Source organism: Pongo pygmaeus, chromosome 11 (genome assembly GCF_028885625.2).
Source record: "Pongo pygmaeus isolate AG05252 chromosome 11, NHGRI_mPonPyg2-v2.0_pri, whole genome shotgun sequence".
NCBI lineage: Eukaryota > Metazoa > Chordata > Mammalia > Primates > Hominidae > Pongo > Pongo pygmaeus.
Genome location: NC_072384.2, coordinates 141,552,829 through 141,570,987, shown reverse-complemented (window position 1 = coordinate 141,570,987; position 18,159 = coordinate 141,552,829). Strand labels below are relative to the sequence as shown.

Genomic DNA, 18,159 nt, shown 5'->3' with positions numbered 1-18,159 from the left:
CACCGGCTCCCACAACAGCACGTGTGAGTGTCAAAAACAGTAAGTGAAAGAAGCTGGCACAGTGGAGGGCCTGCCGTGTGTTTCACTGAACATGAAATTCAACTATAGCCGGGCACGGTGGCTCACGCTTGTAATCCCAGCACTTTGGGAGGCCGAGGCAGGTGGATCACTTGAGGTCAGGAGTTCGAGACCAGCCTGGCCAATATGGTGAAACCCCATCTGTACTATACAAAAATTAGCCGGGCATGGTGGTGCACACCTGTAGTCCCAGCTAATCTGGAGGCTGAGGCAGGAGAATCGCTTGAACCCGGGAGGCGGAGGTTGTAGTGAGCTGAGATCATGCCACTGCACTCCAGCCTGGGCAACAAGAGTGAAACTCCATCTCAAAATAAATAAATAAATAAATAAATAAATAAATTCAAATATGCCAGGCTGATCTATGGTCACAGAAGTCAGGCAGTTAAGGGGTGGGCACTGGCTGGATGGGAGCATAGGGGACCTTCCACTGGAGGTTTCCACGTGTCATGGGCTCAGGTCCTGGCTGTGCGCTCTCCAGCACGCAGGTGCCCTTGTCCATGACAGGGGTCTCCAACCAGCCCTGTGGGCTGTGTGGGTTCACCTGGATGTGGTGCGTGAGAACGTTTGGGGGTGTGACATCTGGGGCTAGAGTGTGGTAACAGCACCCCCTCCAGGGAAGGATCTACCCTGTGGGCTCCAGGATGAGGACTGTCTCCCTAAAGTCCACAATCAGGCAGCTCAGGGAGCAGAGATGCTCTCCTGTCAGACTCTTTCACAGACCACCCCACACAGTGAGGAGAGGTGGCCAGGCCCTTTATTAAACATTCCCAGGAGGCTCACGGCCTGGGGACTGCAGCTCATTTGGAAGGCACTGGGTTCTGCGCCCAAGTGGACTGTTTCCAGGAGGTGCCACTGGAGGGAAAAGGGCTGCCTGGTTCTGCCTCCCGGGCTGGGTCAGTGGCTTTCCTGTCCCCAGGCCTGGAGGACCTTGCAGGATCTGTTTGCTCCTGATCCTCCTGATCCCTCAGGGTGGGCATGGGCCAGGTGTGTGCCAGCGCCAGGTGTGTGCCAGCAGGCAGGTCACAGCTTCTTCTTGGGGCAGTGCTGCAGGGCCGCCCTCAGGGCCTCTGTCACGCGGTCCACATTCTCATGGGTGGCATTGTAGCCCAGCAGGCCGATCCGCAGCACCTGGGGGGCACAGGCCGGGCTGACGTCAACCTCCCGCCTGGGACCCGCCTGACCCTGACCGACGGCTGGCCAGAGCCAGGATGGGCTCATCTGAGTGAGGACCACCCACCCAGTGTCCATGAGGGGAGCTGAGAGCCCCGTGCACGTCACAGAGGGGGCCCCCGAACACCCAGGCCAGGGCAAGCTCTCCTCCCTCTGTACCCGCAGCCATAAGGGAGGACAGGGTGGTGCAGTGAAGGTCCCTCCCCACTGCCACTCAGAGACACAGCAGGGCCCAGGCGTGGGGCTTCCGGCCTGGTTCCAGGGTCTGCTCAGAGAGAAGGAAGGACGTTCCGAGTGGAATCATAAAGGCTGCACTCAGTGACCTCAGCGGGCTGGGGTGGGAGCAGGGGCGACAGGATACGCTTTACTGAATAACCCCTTGAGAGTGGGCCCTTCTGGACACTTCTGCAGTCTGGGCTTTCGGATGACCCCAGCCTCCCCCGGACCTGGTGCACAGTCCGGCTCAAGGAGGGGTGGCAGGTTTTGTTTCTGCAAAAGGCCCTCGAGGCGCTCTCTCTCACCTTCCCCGTGGAGGGCCCAAGGCCACCCATGATCTCAATGTCGAAGTGGTCCATGACATAGCTGACGATGTCTCTCCAGTCATAGCCAGCGGGCACAGCCACAGTAGTGACTGTGGGCAGCCGGAGCGCCTGCAGGAGGGGCCTGGCTCAGTGTGTGGGTGAGAGGCCCTGCACGGGCCTTTGTGACAGCTCTTGGCCGGCGCCATCTGCCCCAGCTTCAGGTTCCAGAGGAGCGGGGGAGATAGGGCCGAGAGAGATCAGGGTCCCCACCCCTTAGGAGGCGGTGGATGGGCAACTTCCCACTGGGAGATCCGGCAACTTCCCGTCCTGAAATCCAGCATCAGAGGCCGGGAGCTGTGACTTCCTGGCTCCTGCCGAGACTAATCCCTGGCCCCGGGGCCACACCACCGGGCAGCCGCCCCCTCCTTCTCAGGAGCCAGTGTCCCTCCTGAGGGGGCTGGGCAAGAGCCCCTCATCCTTCCCCATGGGTGCAGGGCTGCCCACTGCCAGGGGCCTCCTTACCGGGTCCTTCACGAAGAGCTGCAGCCCCAGTGCCTGCAGGCGCCCATGCAGATACGCCGCGGCCTCGCGGTGCTTGCGCCAGCTGTTCTCCAGGCCCTGTGTGGGAGATGGCGATGGTGGGCAGTGGCATGGGTGGGGTGGGCAGGAAGCCCCGCCCTCTGTGGTGCAGGAGGAAGAAACTGACTCTGCAGACCTTGGTGCAGGGGAGCCCCTGGAGCCCCCAGTTTGGCTTTGCCCGGGGGCAGGGCCTGGGACTACCCCAGGGCAGGAAGAAACATCTGAGTCTGGGAGAGGCAGAGGAGGGTTCTGCGAGAGACAGAGGGGCGTCTGTGAGAGACAGAGGGGTGGTCTGCCTGTGGCCCCTGGGGGAGAAGAGGGGAGAGCGCCTTGCAGGGGGAGGGGCTGGGCAGGGAGGGGAAGGGCTGTTGGGCTACACAGGGCTGGGGTGGATCAGGGCCAGGGCTCAGGGCGCCAGCTCCCAGCCCCCCTCTCCTCTCAGGGCCAGCTCCCCCGACCTGGCATCCTCCCCAGCACTGCTCCTGCCTCAGCTCTGGACAGGTGAGGGGTGGTCTCTCCAGCCCTGGGCCCCTCAGTGCCATCACCTCTGGTCACGGGTCCTCCTGGCCTCCAGCCACCAGCTCCCATGGCCACCCCAGGTGGGTCCCCGGGGCAGCAGCTGCTCTCTACTCTGGCCCTGGCCCATCTTCTCTGTGCACATGCCCCTGCAATCCGCACTCTGCCAGGTCCCCGTGCCTCTGCCCTTGACTGTGCCCTGCTGTCTGGTCCTGTTCTCTTCCTTCTCTGCCTGGCTCACACCCTCCACCCACGTTTACGACCCTAGAGCCTTTCTCTGTGTGAGCGCCTTACCCCTCGCCTTCCCCTGCGGGTGCGGGTGGCATTTAGCTTACAGGGGCACCCTGGCACTAACCCAGCCCTAGGTAGTGGCTTTATGAGTGGACCCAGGAGGACAAACGTGGCAGGCACGGCCTTGCAACTTCACGGGAAGCTGGCTGCAGCCTGGGGACCCTTCCTGGACTCTGGACTGGTGGCTGGCAATGGGCCTTGTGGGACACAGGACCCAGATGAAAGTAGGTGGGACTTTCTGTCTCGCGGCCTGCAGAGCTGCTGGGCCTGAGGCCACCCTCAGCCGCCTGTGTCCTGAGAGTGGATGTTGAAGTGGCCAAATCAACCCCTGGTCACACCCAAGTGCTCATGCTCAGCTCTTGCCCTGCCATAGGAGCTGGACAAGCCTGCAGGAACTGCCAACCCCTCACTTTACATCCACGCCCACCTATCTGTGGGCACGTCTCTGGCCCCTTCAGCCTCCCCTTCTCCCAGCCTACTGACTCACCGGGCCTCACTTACTGCTTCACACAGCAATGGAAGGGTTGGGAGCATCCACACCTGCCCCATTGCTGCATCCGTCCCTGGGGCTGTGTCCTCCTGGCCCTGCCCACAGCCAGTGCACCTGGGGCCCTGTCCTCTCTCCCCCACCCCCACTGAGGGTCTCTCTCTGGCAGGCTCCCTTCTCTCTGTGCACCAGGGACTGTTCCTTCTCTGCAGGCCGTGCCCTCGACAATCCAGCCAGTGGCCCTGTCTCCTCCTGTGGAGTGCAGCCCATGCACCTGTTCCGCAATGAGGGCCAGGCTCTCTCTCAGGCTGTACAGGCTGATGATGGGGATTGTGTGATGGTACCTGGAAGACACGAGGGGGCTTGGTCCAGCACCATGGGCAGGGTCAGGGGCAGATGGGGCATTAGCTCTGTCTGCCCCAGCCCCAACAGCACAGGCTCTCTGACCACAGGCCGGTATCCTCCGCAGAGGAGTCCTGTCCGGGTTCAGAACTTTGGACCGGGAAGGCAGCTTCGTCTGCCAAGGAGAGCATGGCTCCGTGTAGGGCCCAGCCAGGATGCAGTGGGTGGCTGCAGGAGCAGACACACGCGCCACCACCTCCCTGCCGAGCCCCTCAGCCCCAGTGTGCCTGCAAAGCCGGCACTGGCCCTCTGTGCCCACTGGGCTAGGGCACCATTCCTGGCGCCTTGTTCCTGTGTGTAACATAAGGGGCCTTGGGTTTATGGCCAAGGTCGTCTTTTGAGAAGGGGTAAGCTGAGGCCCAGGAGTGGGGAGATATGGCAGGGCCAGGTCCAAAGTGCCTGAGGGTGTGCTGGGACCTCTGGGGGGGACAGTGTTTGTGGAAGGGGCAGTGGGGGCCATGACCCTGCCCAGAGCCTCGGGCCAATCGAGGAATGGGGGAACCCAGGGTGGGGCATTTGACTGCCTGATGCAGGCAGATTCTGGGGCTCTAGTTGGGGTTCTTGAGGCATGAAGGTGGGGGGCTCGGAGAATCCCTGAGTGCAGTGAGAGGCCAGCCCCCCACCTCTCAGCCATGCCCAGCGCCCCCCACCTTCCCGTCCCTGCCGGGCCTCACATCCTGGGCTGGTCGTCACAGCCCCAGAAGTTGGCCAGCCACTTGATGTCCAGGTAGAAGGAGAAGGGCTTCGTCTTGCGGGAGTACATCTTCTTTCTGGGGAGGAAGAAGCAGCCTGAGCACCAGCCCCTCAGTTTGGGCTAAAGGCCAGGGCGGTCTTGCTGGCTGTCCTGTTTCACAGGAGTGAGATGGGGTGGGGCCCCCAGGAGGGCCCGCCCCAGCTACATTTGTGCTCAGGGGCCAGTGTGGAACCGGGTGGGTCGTGGGTCCCTTAGCTGTCCAGTCCCACTGGCCCTTGGGCCCAGCCTGTGTGACCCTGCCATGGGGGCACCGAGGCCAGCTCCCTCCGCTCTGTGTGCCCCTTTCTCTCCCCCCAGCCCCTCCTACAGGGTCAGCCTTCATTTCTCACATCACCCAAAGTTGACTGCTTTCGGGCCCCAGGGGACACTGGCCAGGCTTGAAACTTTAAATGCGTCCATTTCTACAACTCCAGATTGACGGGCCAGCCCTGGCCTCTCCCCAGGCTCCTGACTCACACCCAGCCGCCTCCTTCACCCTCTCTTGCGGTCCAGCGGGCATCTCAGACCTCCCACATCCAACACCCAATTCCTGACTTCTCCCCGAAGTCCTCTCTGTTCTGGGGAACGGCACCTCCAGTTGCCAGGCTGCAGCTGGATGGGAACCGCCTGTGAGGCCCCCTTACCCCACCCCCAGCCCGGCCTGGCTCAGAATCTGGACACCAGGAGCGGGAGGTGACATTGGGACTGCAGGGGGCACTGTGTGTGGCCCACGTTGTCCCTTGGGGCAGCCCCTGGAAGCTGAGCCAGGGCGGAGGCCGGTCAGGGCGCTGGGCCCCAGGCCCTCAGTCCTTTCCTGGCCACTCCTTGGTGTGAAGCTGGGAACTTCCAGAGCGGCGGACTCTGCACCCTGCACACACCCGCAGCCCTCCCCTCGCCCGGCCCCCCCACTCCCTGTGAACGCAGCGCCTTTGGCCTCTCAGAGGGTGGGCAGGAGCCCCAGGTGCTGGAGGAGCCTGGGGAGCCCTTCCTGCCTGGCTCCCACCCCTCCTGCCTCGGGCCACCTGAGCTCTCTGCAAGCCCAGCCCTGCACAGAGGTGAGGGTCTGTGGGTCACTCACTTGGCCTTGTCACTGAAGGAGATGAGCGAGGTCCCTGGAGGGGCATTCAGGGCCTTCTGGGAGCCCGAGTACAGGATGTCGATGCCTGTAGATGGGTGGTTTGCTCCGGACGGGTGAGCCCCACCTCAGGGCAGCGGGATGCCTACCTAGCTAATGGGCTGGTGGGCTAAGACCCTACCAAGAATCCGTACATGATAGGAGGGGAGATGTGGAAGGCAGTCCTGGGTTCAAATCTGAGCACTGCTGCGTGGCAGCCATGACCTCAGGCCTGAGCGTTGTAGCGCAGCTTCTCCATCCACTGTGCTGGTCCCCAGGGACAGCCCTGCCACCCCGGGCACCGTGTCCCTGGGGCCCTCCCCAGATCCCTGCTTTCAGTAGTAGTTTGAGGATCAGCCCAGAAACCCCTCCCTTCCTGCCTGAGAACTCCCAAATCAGGAGGGGCTCTGCAGAAACAGACAGGCTCCCATGGAGTGGGCGGGCAGGCCCCGCAGTGGATGACAGTGGATGCAGGGTGCAGGCTCTCCCCAATAAGCGGATGGGCACAGGAGGCTCCTTGGCCCCTCGGCCGGCCTGGCTGAGGTTCCCTGCAAGGTGACCCTGAAAGTGGTTCTTATTGCTATGGGCTGCCTGGCAGGGCGCAGGGCAGATGTGAAACTGAGCCTCTGGGGGGTTGGGCAGAGGGGTCCCCTACACCTGATTGACTGGAGCCCTGGCCCTTCCTCTTCCCACTGCTTCTGCTACAGCCCTGGGGCGTCTCAAATGTCCCCCACTAGAAGCTGTCCCTCCTGCCAGTCCCCATGCCTGGATCTGAAAGCTCAGTGGAAACACTGGGGTGCCGGGTAGTTCATGGAGCCACTCTTGCCCCAGTAAGGAGTGAGTGTTTCCCTGGGCCTGGGGGAGATGGGGCCGAATCCGCAGTCGGCTGCTGGACGCACGCTTCCAGCAGGGCTTCCTGCACGCGGAGCCCCAAGGCTGCTTGGGCTGGGTAGGGCCCTCAGAGCACACCCTTACCTTGCTGGTCCATGTAAACGGGGGTCCCGCCCACAGATACCACCGAATCCACCAAGAGCAGGCACTTGTACCTGGAGAGGTGGGGGATGGAACGGAGGGCAGCAGGTGAGGCAGGGACAGAGTCCCAGAACAGTCCAAGCAGCAGCGCCACAAACTCTCACCCTCCCCCGCCTCCATGTTCACAAACTCTCACCCTCCTCTGCCTCCATGTCCACGAACTCTCACCCTCCTCCGCCTGCATGTTCACGAGCTCTCACCCTCCTCCGCCTCCATGTTCACAAACTCTCACCCTCCTCTGCCTCCATGTCCACGAACTCTCACCCTCCTCCGCCTCCATGTTCACAAACTCTCACCCTCCTCCGCCTGCATGTTCACGAACTCTCACCCTCCTCCACCTCCATGTTCACGAGCTCTCACCCTCCTCCACCTCCAAGTTCACGAGCTCTCACCCTCCTCCGCCTCCATCCATGTTCACAAACTCTCACCCTCCCCCGCCTCCATGTTCACAAACTCTCACCCTCCTCCGCCTCCATGTCCACGAACTCTCACCCTCCTCCACCTCCATGTTCACGAGCTCTCACCCTCCCCCACCTCCAGGTTCACAAACTCTCACCCTCCTCCACCTCCATGTTTTCTTGCAAAGAAAAAAAAGACACATAAAGTATCTCCTGCTGGCCGCAGGTGGGGATGGCCTGGGTGTTGCTGAAGCTGGCCAGGTTATGTTTGTGAGCTTTATTCATGGCCACGGTCCATGCAGTAAGCTGTCTGGGCTGGGGGCCCTGTCAGAAGGACCCTCCCTGGCCGTGGAGTTTCTCTCCTCTGTCCTGTTCTCAGACCTGCAGACGGGACTGCTGGGTCCCAAGGGGCTCTGCTGGCATTTCTCAGGAATCCCATCTGACTCCATTCAAGGCCTTGCCCTGTGCACCCCCAAGCGGGGGTGAGGGAGGCTGGAGGAGGGAAGATGGAGGGCATCAGGCAGCTTTAGTGTCCTGGCAATCTCGGGGTGAGGTGGGGACAGGCCCTGGCAAGATATGGAGGTCTGCACCAAGCCCTCTTCAGCCATGGGGACAGAGGTCAGTGGGCACTATGGGGGTGCTCGGCCAAGGAGCACCTGAGCCTGCCCTGGGACCTGGGGTTGTCTTTAGACTCAGCCCAGAGCAAAGAGGACCTGGGAGGTGCCTGCACCCCACACCATGTGACAGAGGCTGGGGTGGGGACCAGGGGCAGAGGGACTAGAGGGACCAGTGCCCACCCCTCCCCACAGCCTGGCTGTGAGCTGTGCTCCAGCCCACCGCCCTGGGGCCAGGCTCACCTGTGGCAGAGTTCCCCGAAGCCGTCAAGGGGCTGCAGCACGCCGGTGGACGACTCCCCGTGGGTTAAGAACAGCAGCACTGGCTTGTGCTGGGCCAGGCCCTGGGGAAGCAGGGACGGCTGCAGGTGGAGCTCAGAGGGGCAGGGGCCAGGACCCCCCCACAAACCCCCCATGGGTGGCGCAGCTCCAGGTACCAGGGGCTGGACCTGCCTCAACCCCTCCCTGATGGTGTGCATGGGAGGAGGAGGCTGGGGCATCTCCGCTCTGGGAGGAGGGCTTTTCCAAGAACAGGACTTTTGCGCAGAGATGGAGGAAGGGTGGCCCCAGCCTGTTGCCTGGCCTGTGAGGGCTGTTGGTAGATGGACTGAGTCCCCACACTCCGGGTAGGCTGAGGTTGACTTCAGCCCACAGGGTGGGGTATCCTGAGTGTCAGGGACATGTTCTGCAGCCTAGACTCCAACTCAGCCTCCTGCCTCCAGCCCCTCTGGCCCTGCCCACAGGACCAGGCTCCTGACTCAGTTTCCCTGCCAGATAGATGCCTCCCTACCAGTCTTCCCACCATTCCCAGGTAATGGAACCCTCTCCTGTGGCCGCTCACCAGATGCTAGGATGGGCTGAGGGTCAGCCACCAGCCTTCCGGCCATGATCCCACCCCGCTGGCTGGCCACTTCCAGGTGGCCCCTGAGCCAGCATGCCCCCTCTCACATCCTCCCGGCCATGACCCCCACCCCGGGTCCCCTTACCTCCTCCACCTCCTGCAGTGTGTAGTGATCTCCAGGGTCCTTGGCCACTCCCGGCCCTGACCCCCACCCCGGGTCCCCTACCTCCTCCACCTCCTGCAGTGTGTAGTGATCTCCAGGGTCCTTGGCCACTCCCGACCCTGATCCCCACCCCGGGTCCCCTACCTCCTCCACCTCTTGCAGTGTGTAGTAGCCTCCAGGGTCCTTGGCCATTCCCGGCCCTGACCCCCACCCCACGTTGCCTACCTCCTCCACCTCTTGCAGTGTGTAGTGGCCTCCAGGGTCCTTGGTCATCGGGTGCACTCGGGCTCCTGGGTGCAGGACAGAGTGGGCTGTGAGTGTCCCGCATACACTGCAGAAGCCAGTGTTGGGCACCTGTGGCCCTGCTGAGCAGGGGGGCCCTGTGAGGGCTGGACCCCACCCACTGTGGCACCCTGGCTGCCTGCCTGAAGAGGAGGGTGGACTCTGCCCAATGAGAGCCTGTCTGTGTGTAGAGCCAGGGCCATCTTGACCCCCCGGCTGTTGGAGCCAATGCTCCTGGGGCGCTCTTGACAGAGGTCAGCTCAAACGCCCTTTCTCAGGCCACACTGACCAGTGCCTCCCCAAGCAGAGAGTGAGCTCCCGGGGGTCAGGGCTGCACCTGGCCCAGGGCTGGCACAAGGAGTGTACCTGGTCCAGGGCTGGCACACCACAGGTGTGATGGATGACAGACTGAAGGATGAGGGGTGAGTGAGGCAGCAGCCTTGCCCTCTGTTGGAGCTGGGGACTCCAGGAATCAGGCCCTCATCCCCTCCCTCTCTCTGCCCTATCCTGTGTGCTGTTCAGGGCCAGGTTGTGGGAGGGGAAGAACCTGTGGCCGAGGGGACAGAATGGGGAAAAGGGAAGCCATATACCGCAAGCATCTGAGCCTGCGTGCCCTGATGTCCACTTGGGGTCCTGGCCTCTGCCAACCCTGGGTCCCCTTGAAAAGTTTGTGGACTTGGGGTTGGGACCCTCTTGGCTGTCGCCATTGTAGAGCTAACCAAGCTGATGTCCCTCAATGCCACAATCAATCATTAAACCCAGGGCACACTCCTGCTCCTGTCTTTCTCCCAGAAAAGTGTACTCCGGAGGCAAATACTCTGCCCATACCTCTGTATTTTGTGTATCACATCAAGATTCCAGAAGGAAGGCTGCTGAGATTTGAGGGGAGGCTTCAGCTTCTGAAACCCCACCCTGTCACAGAGCACAGCTGGTGCCTGGGGCCCCAGACAGCAGCCGGGGCTCTCAGGAGTGTGTGCTGGGACCAGAGGCTTCCCTGTAGTTCTGTCCCGCATGCACTCCAGAAACAGCTCAAGGAGACTGGGGGGATCGGGGCACCTGTGCTGCTCCCAGCCCTATCAGAGTCAGGCCCCATGAGTGCCCTGACACCGCCTGGAGGAGACAGCGGGCTGGCAGGAGGTTCGTGCGCACAGGGCCACAAGGTGGGTAAGCGCTCACCCAGGAACGGGGGCTGCCAGCTTCAAACAGAGGGAGGCCAGGGCGGCCTTGAAGGATGGATCCAGGGCCATCCCCACCTGGCCCTCTCCCTTACCCATGCGCTCCCCGATGTCCACGGCTCGCTGCCCCCAAATGCCATTGGCCCCAACCAGGAAGGAGTCCCCAGGCTCCAGCACATTGACCAGGGCGGCCTCCAGGGCACAGTGTGCCGAGCCAGAGATGACCAGTGTGAGTGGGTTCCTGGTCTGGAACACGTACTGGATGCCTTCCTTGATCTCATCCATGATCTGCGTGAGGGTGGGTTAGGGTGAGACCCAGGCTCCCCCCCTCCCCAAGTGAGGAGGCAGTGACCCCTCCCCTCGTCCACGATCTGTGGGTGGGTACAGGGGTGAGACCCAGCCTCCCCAAGTGAGGAGGCAGTGACCCCTCCCCTCGTCCACGATCTGTGGGTGGGTACAGGGGTGAGATCCAGGCTCCCCACCTCCCCAAGTGAGGAGGCAGTGACCCCTCCCCTCGTCCACGATCTGTGGGTGGGTACAGGGGTGAGACCCAGGCTCCCCACCTCCCCAAGTGAGGAGGCAGTGACCCCTACCCTCATCCACGATCTGTGGGTGGGTACAGGGGTGAGACCCAAGCACCCCAAGTGAGGAAGCAGTGACCCCTCCCCTCGTCCATGATCTGCGGGTGGGAACATGGGTGAGACCCAAGCCCCCCAAGTGAGGAAGCAGTGACCCCTCTCCTCGTCCATGATCTGCGGGTGGGAACATGGGTGAGACCCAGGCCCCCGAGTGACCCCCCACTCCTACCTGGTACATATCCTTGCTCATGGGCCCAATAATCTGCAGCCCCCCAGCTGCCATGATGCGAGGAGCCAGGTTGGAGGGACCCGGCCCCAGCAGGAGCCGGTTGGGGATGGAGAGGGGCTTGAGCAGGGCCTTGGGGGGGTGCACCAGCAGCTTGTGAGAGGCCATGGTCCGCACCCAACCTGCCGCTCGGGGACCTGGGGCTGCACTGGCCTTGGCCAAAGCCTGGAACATTTCCCGGCAGGGCGGACACAGAGGTGAGAGGTGAGGATTGGTGGATGGACTTCCGTGGCAGCCCTGCCTGTTGCTTTTGTTCCCTGAGCCTTATCTGTGCTTGTCCTGCGGGTCAGGGCCAGGCAGCAGGGGACTAAGCCCTCAGGCAGAGGGAGCCCCCAGGGCTGAGTGACAGAAAAACAGAGTGTGACAAAGCTGTCCTCACTCCACCCCTCCTCGCTCCCACTCTGAGTCCTGCATGTCCAGCCCCTCTGATTCTGCTTAGCTCAGGGGTGAGAGAAGTGTTTCTTAAAGGGTCGGAGCACAGATAATTGAGGCTTGGCAGGCCCTGTGGTCTATGTTGCAACAACTCAACCCTGCTGTGTGCTTGCAAAGCAGCTGCCAGAGGTGTGGGCATGTTCCTATAAAACTTTATTTACAAAAAGCAGGTGGCAGGCCAGATTGGGCCCATGGACTGTGGTTTTCTGACCCTGGCGCAGCGGATGGGAAGGCTTGTAAACCAAAAATAAAATTTGAAGGCCCCCCAGCAACCATCTGAATGGGCTTCCCTGTCTGTCAGGGCACTCTAAACTTTAGCCCAGAAGACGTTCAGGCCATGACACATCATACCCCCCAGCATTAACATTGACGTAGACCTTAAGTCTGATAGGAAGCATTTACCATCTATTTTCTCTCTAAAGCCTGCTACCTGGAGGCATCATCTGCTCTCCATAACCCCTATTTCATAACCCAGATACTCCTTTCTGCTGATAATAACTCTTCAATCAGTTGCCAATCAAAATATGTTTAAATCTACCTATGACCTGGAAGCCCCCCAATTCAAGTTGTCCCACCCTTCCAGATGGAACCAATGTAAATCTCCCATGTATTGATCGATGCCTCATGTCTCCCTAAAATGTATAAAAGCAAGCTGTACCCCGACCACCTTGGGCACTTGTGGTCAGGGGTGCACCTTGAGCTTGGCAAGGATGTCCTCTCTCCTGAGGCTGTACTGCGGATGCATCCTTAGCCTTGGCAACAAAAACTTTCTAAATTAATTGAGACCTGTTTCAGGTACTTTTTGGTTTACAGGCTCAATTTAGCAGGCAAACCTGCATGGTATACAGACATACACAAGGCAGGGGTTGCACAGTGAGTTTCGGCATGCTGCATTCCAGAGATGTATAGAAATTCTAGTTATGTATAAGTTTTAGGTTGAAAAGAGGCCTAGAACCAGGTGCCAACTTTAGATAATAGGGAAGTCTAATTACTTCTACATTTCTCAAATAAAGAGGATTCCCCCCCACCCCACCTGGGGCCTGCTTGATGGTCACCAGGTGATCTTTGTTGTCCTCATTTTCCCTCTGACAAATATCTTGGTGAAATCTTTGACCCTTCCTTTTCTGCCATGCTCATGTCCACCTGCTTCCAGTTGGGGTCTCAAGAAAGGGGAAACGGCACAGTGAAAAGGGGTGTCCAGTGCGCCTGACTACTTGCTGCTGAAAGGGAGTTCGGGGGATAGGTCGCGTTTTTCCCTTTCTTGTTCTCGGTTATGAAGGGAATAAAGGGTCATGAAAACTTGTGCAAAGAGGCACGTGATGGGATTCCATCCCATGTAAATGGGAGCTGCCATTGCAGGCTGGTATTTCCATCAAGAAGCCCCATGTAAATCGAGCTGCCATTGCAGGCCAGTATTTCCATCAGGAAGCCCCATGTAAATCGAGCTGCAGTTGCAGGCCGGTATTTCCATCAAGAAGCCCCATGTAAACGGGAGCTGCCGTTGCAGGCCGGTATTTCCATCAAGAAGCCCCATGTAAACGGGAGCTGCCGTTGCAGGCCGGTATTTCCATCAAGAAGCCCCATGTAAACGGGAGCTGCTGTTGCAGGCCAGTGTTGGGACTGCATAGCCTTCTGCAGGTGGAATTGTTGTCATGTGGAACATAGAAATGTAATCAGAGCATTAAAAAGGCAGGGACCAAATATTAAAAGAAAAATGACAGAAGATAAAGGTCTAAGGAATGGGGGAAGCCAAGTGATTTTTTGAAAACCAATCAGTAAAAGTTTTGGCCCAGTCTTGGTTGCTTTGGGAAAGTGTGTATAGCCATTTGGCTTGTTTGATGATTTCTTGGGCATTGGTGTCCACTTCTCCAGACACATTAATGTAGGTGCAACAGGTCCTGTTGATGACAGCACAGACCCCTCCTTGTTCAGCTAGGAGGTAATCCAGAACTCACCTGTTACCAGACACCAAAATCCTGCTGGTGAGTCTAATGACTTGTAGAGCTGATAGATGGGTGCCAGCTTTTGCAATTTCAAGGGAGGCGGTAGGTTCTCTTAGTTGTGATTTCCTGGTAAGTAAAACCTCCCCAAGGGTTAAAAGTTGTGATAGTTTCCACAACTCCGGCCACAGTAAGTCCCAGGGCCCTTTTCCTTCTAGAAGGGAATTCTGAATTGGAAGTGATGTTCAAGACAGTGATTTGGGCGGGAGCTATTGTTCCCAGACTACAATCACCATAGTGAAGAGAATGATCAAGGTGGGATAGGGCCAAAGCTTGAAAAGGGTTTACATAGTTTTTAGCAGGGCTACTAAGCCATAAGAACCCAGGAGGGGCAGGATGATTATTTTAATTAAAATGTTGGGAAAAAAGGAAATGGTCCTTTTGACAGTTTTTAAGAGGACTCATATGGGGGAAAGACTATGTTTATGTACTGATGGAGGAGGTTTAAAAGCAGGCGGGTGCCAGTGCATGGCATAGGATGTAAACTAGGTGGCACGATGGTTATTTCCTGCACTGGTTGCCTCATTATAGTAACATACATGATGGTATTAGGAGTTCAGGGGTGGTGTATACTGGGAGCCCCACTGTATTGGTCCACTTTAATGGCTTATAAATTGGCAGTGATGAGATAGCGTCAGAATCTTTTTTTTTTTTTTTTGAGATGGAGTCTCACTCAGTTGCCCAGGCTGGAGTGAAGTGGCATGATCTTGGCTCACTGCAACCTCCGCTCCTGGGTTCAAGTGATTCTCCTGCCTCAGCCTCCTGAGTAGCTGAGATTACAGGCACCTGCCACCATGCCCTGCTAATTTTTGTATTTTTAGTAGAGACAGGGTTTCACCATGTTGGCCGGGCTGGTCTCGAGCTCCTGACCTCAGGTAATCCACCTACCTCTACCTCCCAAAGTGTTAGGATTACAGATGTGAGCCACCGAGCCCGGCCAGAGTCAGAGTTTTGATTGTAGGAGGCTAAGGCCTCAAATGAGTCAAAGTTAGCTGCATGAGTATCATTATAACAAGGTGTACATCCCAAAATAACATTACAAGTTAAGGAAGTTTCAGTGATATTGTAAGTACGAATGGTGGGGGAAGTAATATGATAGCACGAACAGGGAGGTGGTTTCCAATTTACCAGCACGGAAGGAAAAGGTCAGGGAGGGAAGGAGTGGTGAGAAGAATAATGAAATTCCAACAGTGCAGTTTGATTGGAGACAGGGTGCGTTTATGAAGAAGAATCTACATGGCTTGGAGTAGCGGGTTGTGGATGGCAAAGCCAGCCACACAAGGGATTTTTCTCCTCTTACAATAGCATACGAGATGCTGAAGATGATATTGTCAAACCAAGAGGATTGGGAAGTTTTTATATGAGAGATAAAGAGAAAAACATGAAAGAAAGAAAAAAGGAGTCTCATTGTTCTAATTCAAGGATGGTTACAAAAGTTGCTCCAAGTATAATTAGAAAAACCACCTTGCAAATAATAATCTAGTGCAAGCTGAATAATTGTATGTGGGTATTGAGAAATGGGGATTGGATAAAGAGTAAGTAAATTGGCTGGGAGTGGTGGCTCATGCCTGTAATTCCAGCACTTTGGGAGGCTGAGGCAGGCGGATCACCTGAGGTCAGGAGTTCGAGAACAGCCTGGCCAACACGGTGAAACCCTGTCTCTACTAAAAAAAAAAAAAAAAAAAAAATAGCTGGGCATGGTGGTGCATGCCTGTAATCCCAAGTACTCAGGAGGCTGAGGCAGGAGAATAACTTGGACCTGGGAGGTGGAGGTTACAGTGAGCCAAGATCACACCATTGCACTCCAGCTTGGGCAACAAGAGCTCAACTCTGTCTCAAAAAAAAAAAAAAAAAAGTAAGTGAATTGAGGATAATATCAGAAAATTGGAGGACCTAGAAACCCTTCTGGAGCACGTAAGGAAATGACAAAGGAGGGGAAGGAAAGTGAATGATAAAGACAGCAAAAGGCTTACGTGGTATCCTTTGCTTCTGAAGAGAGGTTAGTATCACCTGGTTGTTTGCAAAACAAAAATCATAGGTCTTCCAAGGGCTCAAAGTGTAAGCAGGCTGGAGTTCTGGCGGTGGTGCAGACTTTATGCGGCAAAGGTGGACCCAAGGGGAGAATCCCTGCAGTTTAACAGCTGTGGGAGAGGCTACAAGGACTTGAAAGGGTCCAGTCCAGAGGGTCGGAAGGGGTTTTCTGTCTTGAGGCGAAGTTTTTAAATATACCCATTCCCCCAGATTAACAGGAGGGCTTAGTTCTGATGAGGAGGGGTCAGATTTTGGACAAAATTTGTCCTGGTATTCAGTAGTGGCCTGGATAGTTTGCCCAGGGAGGCAACATATTGAGACAGATAATGAGCCTCTGGATCAAGTAATAAGTCCGTTTGTAAAAAGGGGTATCCATAAATAATTTCAAAAGGGCTAAGGTGGGTTGAAACCTTTGGGAATTATTCTAGATCTTAACAGGGCTATCGGAAGAAGAGTTATCCAAAACAGTTGAGTTTCTATAGAGAGCTTAGTGAGAAGGGTTTTCAAAGCTAGATTGGCCCTTGGATGACTGTGGGTGGTAAGCAGCATGTAAGTGATATTTTATTTGGAGGGCCTCACTGATTCCTGGAGTAATCGAAGAAATAAAGGCTGGGCCATTGTCTGATTGGAGGGATTGAGGGACCCCAAATCGAGGAATAATGTGTTCTAAAAGAGCCATAGTTACTTCTGATGCTCTTTCTGTTCGAGTAGTGAAGGCTTTAGTCCAGCCTGTGAAAGTGTCTATAAGGACTAAAAGGTATCTGAATCCCTTATGAGAGGGCATGTGGGCAGAGTCAGCTTGCTAGTCCTCCCCTGGGACAGGCCCTCTACATTGAATAGGTTGGACGAGGACCAGGGGGTTCATTGCACCCTCAGGATTTGATTGACAGTAAATTAGGCAGGATTGAGAAATGTCCCATAGAGTTGGGGCTAGGTTAGGCCCTTGAAAAAGAGGGTCTCTTAAGGCTTGTAAAGTTTCCACCCCCAGGTGGGTAGCTTGATGGAGACTTTAGAGGATTTTCCATTGTGGAACCTCAGGGAGGAGAAGTTTATTTTCAGAGCTTTGAAGCCATCCCTCAGGAATGACTGTGAAACTCTGTTTTAGTGCCTTTTGTAATTTTTGTGGGGTGTGCTGGGGTTTTGGTGGGGTTGGGTGAGGAAAGAGGATGACCCAGCAGCTGATTTAGTTTATCTGCGTAATTATCCCCTCTGGCAGGATTTGAGCTATCTTTCTGATGAGCCAGATAGTGAAGGATTTTGCTATTTCAATTGGGAGATGTATGTCTTATAGCAAGGTTGAAATTTCAGGGGCATGCTGAATGGGGGTGTTATGGGCTGTGAGAGGTGCATGGTTAGTGGGGGTGTTACAGGCTGTGAAGGATCCTCTTTCCTTCCAGTGGCTGCATGGGCATGTGTTATGTGACACACACAGACCGAGTCAGGATGTAAGTCGTTGAGCTTTATTCTAGTCCCCGGTTAGAGAGCTATGATAAGGGCTATTAGTTCAGCTTTTTGAGCCAAGGTGGTTCCTCTGGGTGGAGGACCTGATTCTATGACTTTAGTTAGGCTAACTATAGCACAGCCTGACACTCTCCTTCTAAAATGAACCTGCCACCATCAGTGCACCAGGTGGAATCAGGAATTTTATGTGCAGTGTCCTTTAGATCAGCCCTAGCACTGCACGTAAGATCAAGTTTCTACACACGAATGTCCAAGAGAAATCATAGGTTTTATAGAGAGTTCAGGAGTTTGCAAAAGAAGTGATTGGTACTTATGAATTCTATTATCCGAAATCCAATAGAAGGCCTTAAAATTTAGAATATCCAAGACCTGCTGAGGGGGTAAAAATCGTTAAAGTTTGTCCTAGAGTTATTTTTGAGGCTTCTTGGACTAAGAGGGCCACCACTGCTAAAGCTCTTAAGCAGGGGCACCATTCCTGGGATACCAAGTAAAGGTTTTGAAAAATATGCTACAGGGAGCTTAGAGGACCCCAGTAGCATATTTTGGGGGCCCTCAAAATATGCTAAAACTCCCAAGGCGATTCCCCTTTGTTCATGTACATTCAAAAAGAAAGGCTAGGTCAGATCTGGTAAGGCTAAGGCCGGGGCTGAGATTAAAGCCTGTTTTAAAGTCTTTGGAGCATGCTTCATATTATTAGTCCATGTTAGAGGTCGTCCCTCAGCTTCTTTGAGGGTCTCATGTAAAGGTTTTGCTATTAATCCAAAGGAAGGAGTTCATATTTGTACCCCCTAAGGACTCAAGCTGTTGTTTATTTCCTGGAGTTGTCATGTTTAAGATAAGATCTTATATCTTATATTTTATTTTTTAATTTATTATTTATTTTATTTTATTTTGTTTATTTTTGAGACTGAGTTTTACTCTGTCGCCCAGGCTGGAGTGCAGTGGCACGATCTTGGCTCATTGCAACCTCTGCCT

General features: G+C 56.2%; 1 protein-coding gene across 2 annotated transcripts; it reads right to left on the bottom strand.

Moving 5' to 3' along the window:
• Positions 1–814: 814 nt before the first annotated feature.
• Positions 815–11,434, bottom strand: AGXT (alanine--glyoxylate aminotransferase). 2 transcript variants are annotated; one of them, XM_054479011.2, is made up of 11 exons: positions 11,204–11,430; positions 10,492–10,684; positions 9,165–9,229; positions 8,179–8,279; positions 6,867–6,937; positions 5,856–5,940; positions 4,719–4,814; positions 3,917–3,986; positions 2,292–2,387; positions 1,770–1,898; positions 815–1,206 (listed from the first exon to the last, which is right to left on the bottom strand). In XM_054479011.2, exons 1-11 carry the CDS (start codon positions 11,366–11,368, stop codon positions 1,099–1,101), a joined length of 1,179 nt encoding a protein of 392 aa, XP_054334986.2. In that variant the 5' UTR covers positions 11,369–11,430; the 3' UTR covers positions 815–1,098. The 2 variants fall into 2 exon arrangements, with proteins under 2 accessions (XP_054334986.2, XP_054334987.1); XM_054479012.2 differs by lacking the exon at positions 815–1,206 and adding an exon at positions 1,214–1,513 and having other exon boundaries at positions 11,204–11,434.
• Between the last annotated feature and the right edge of the window lie 6,725 nt (positions 11,435–18,159).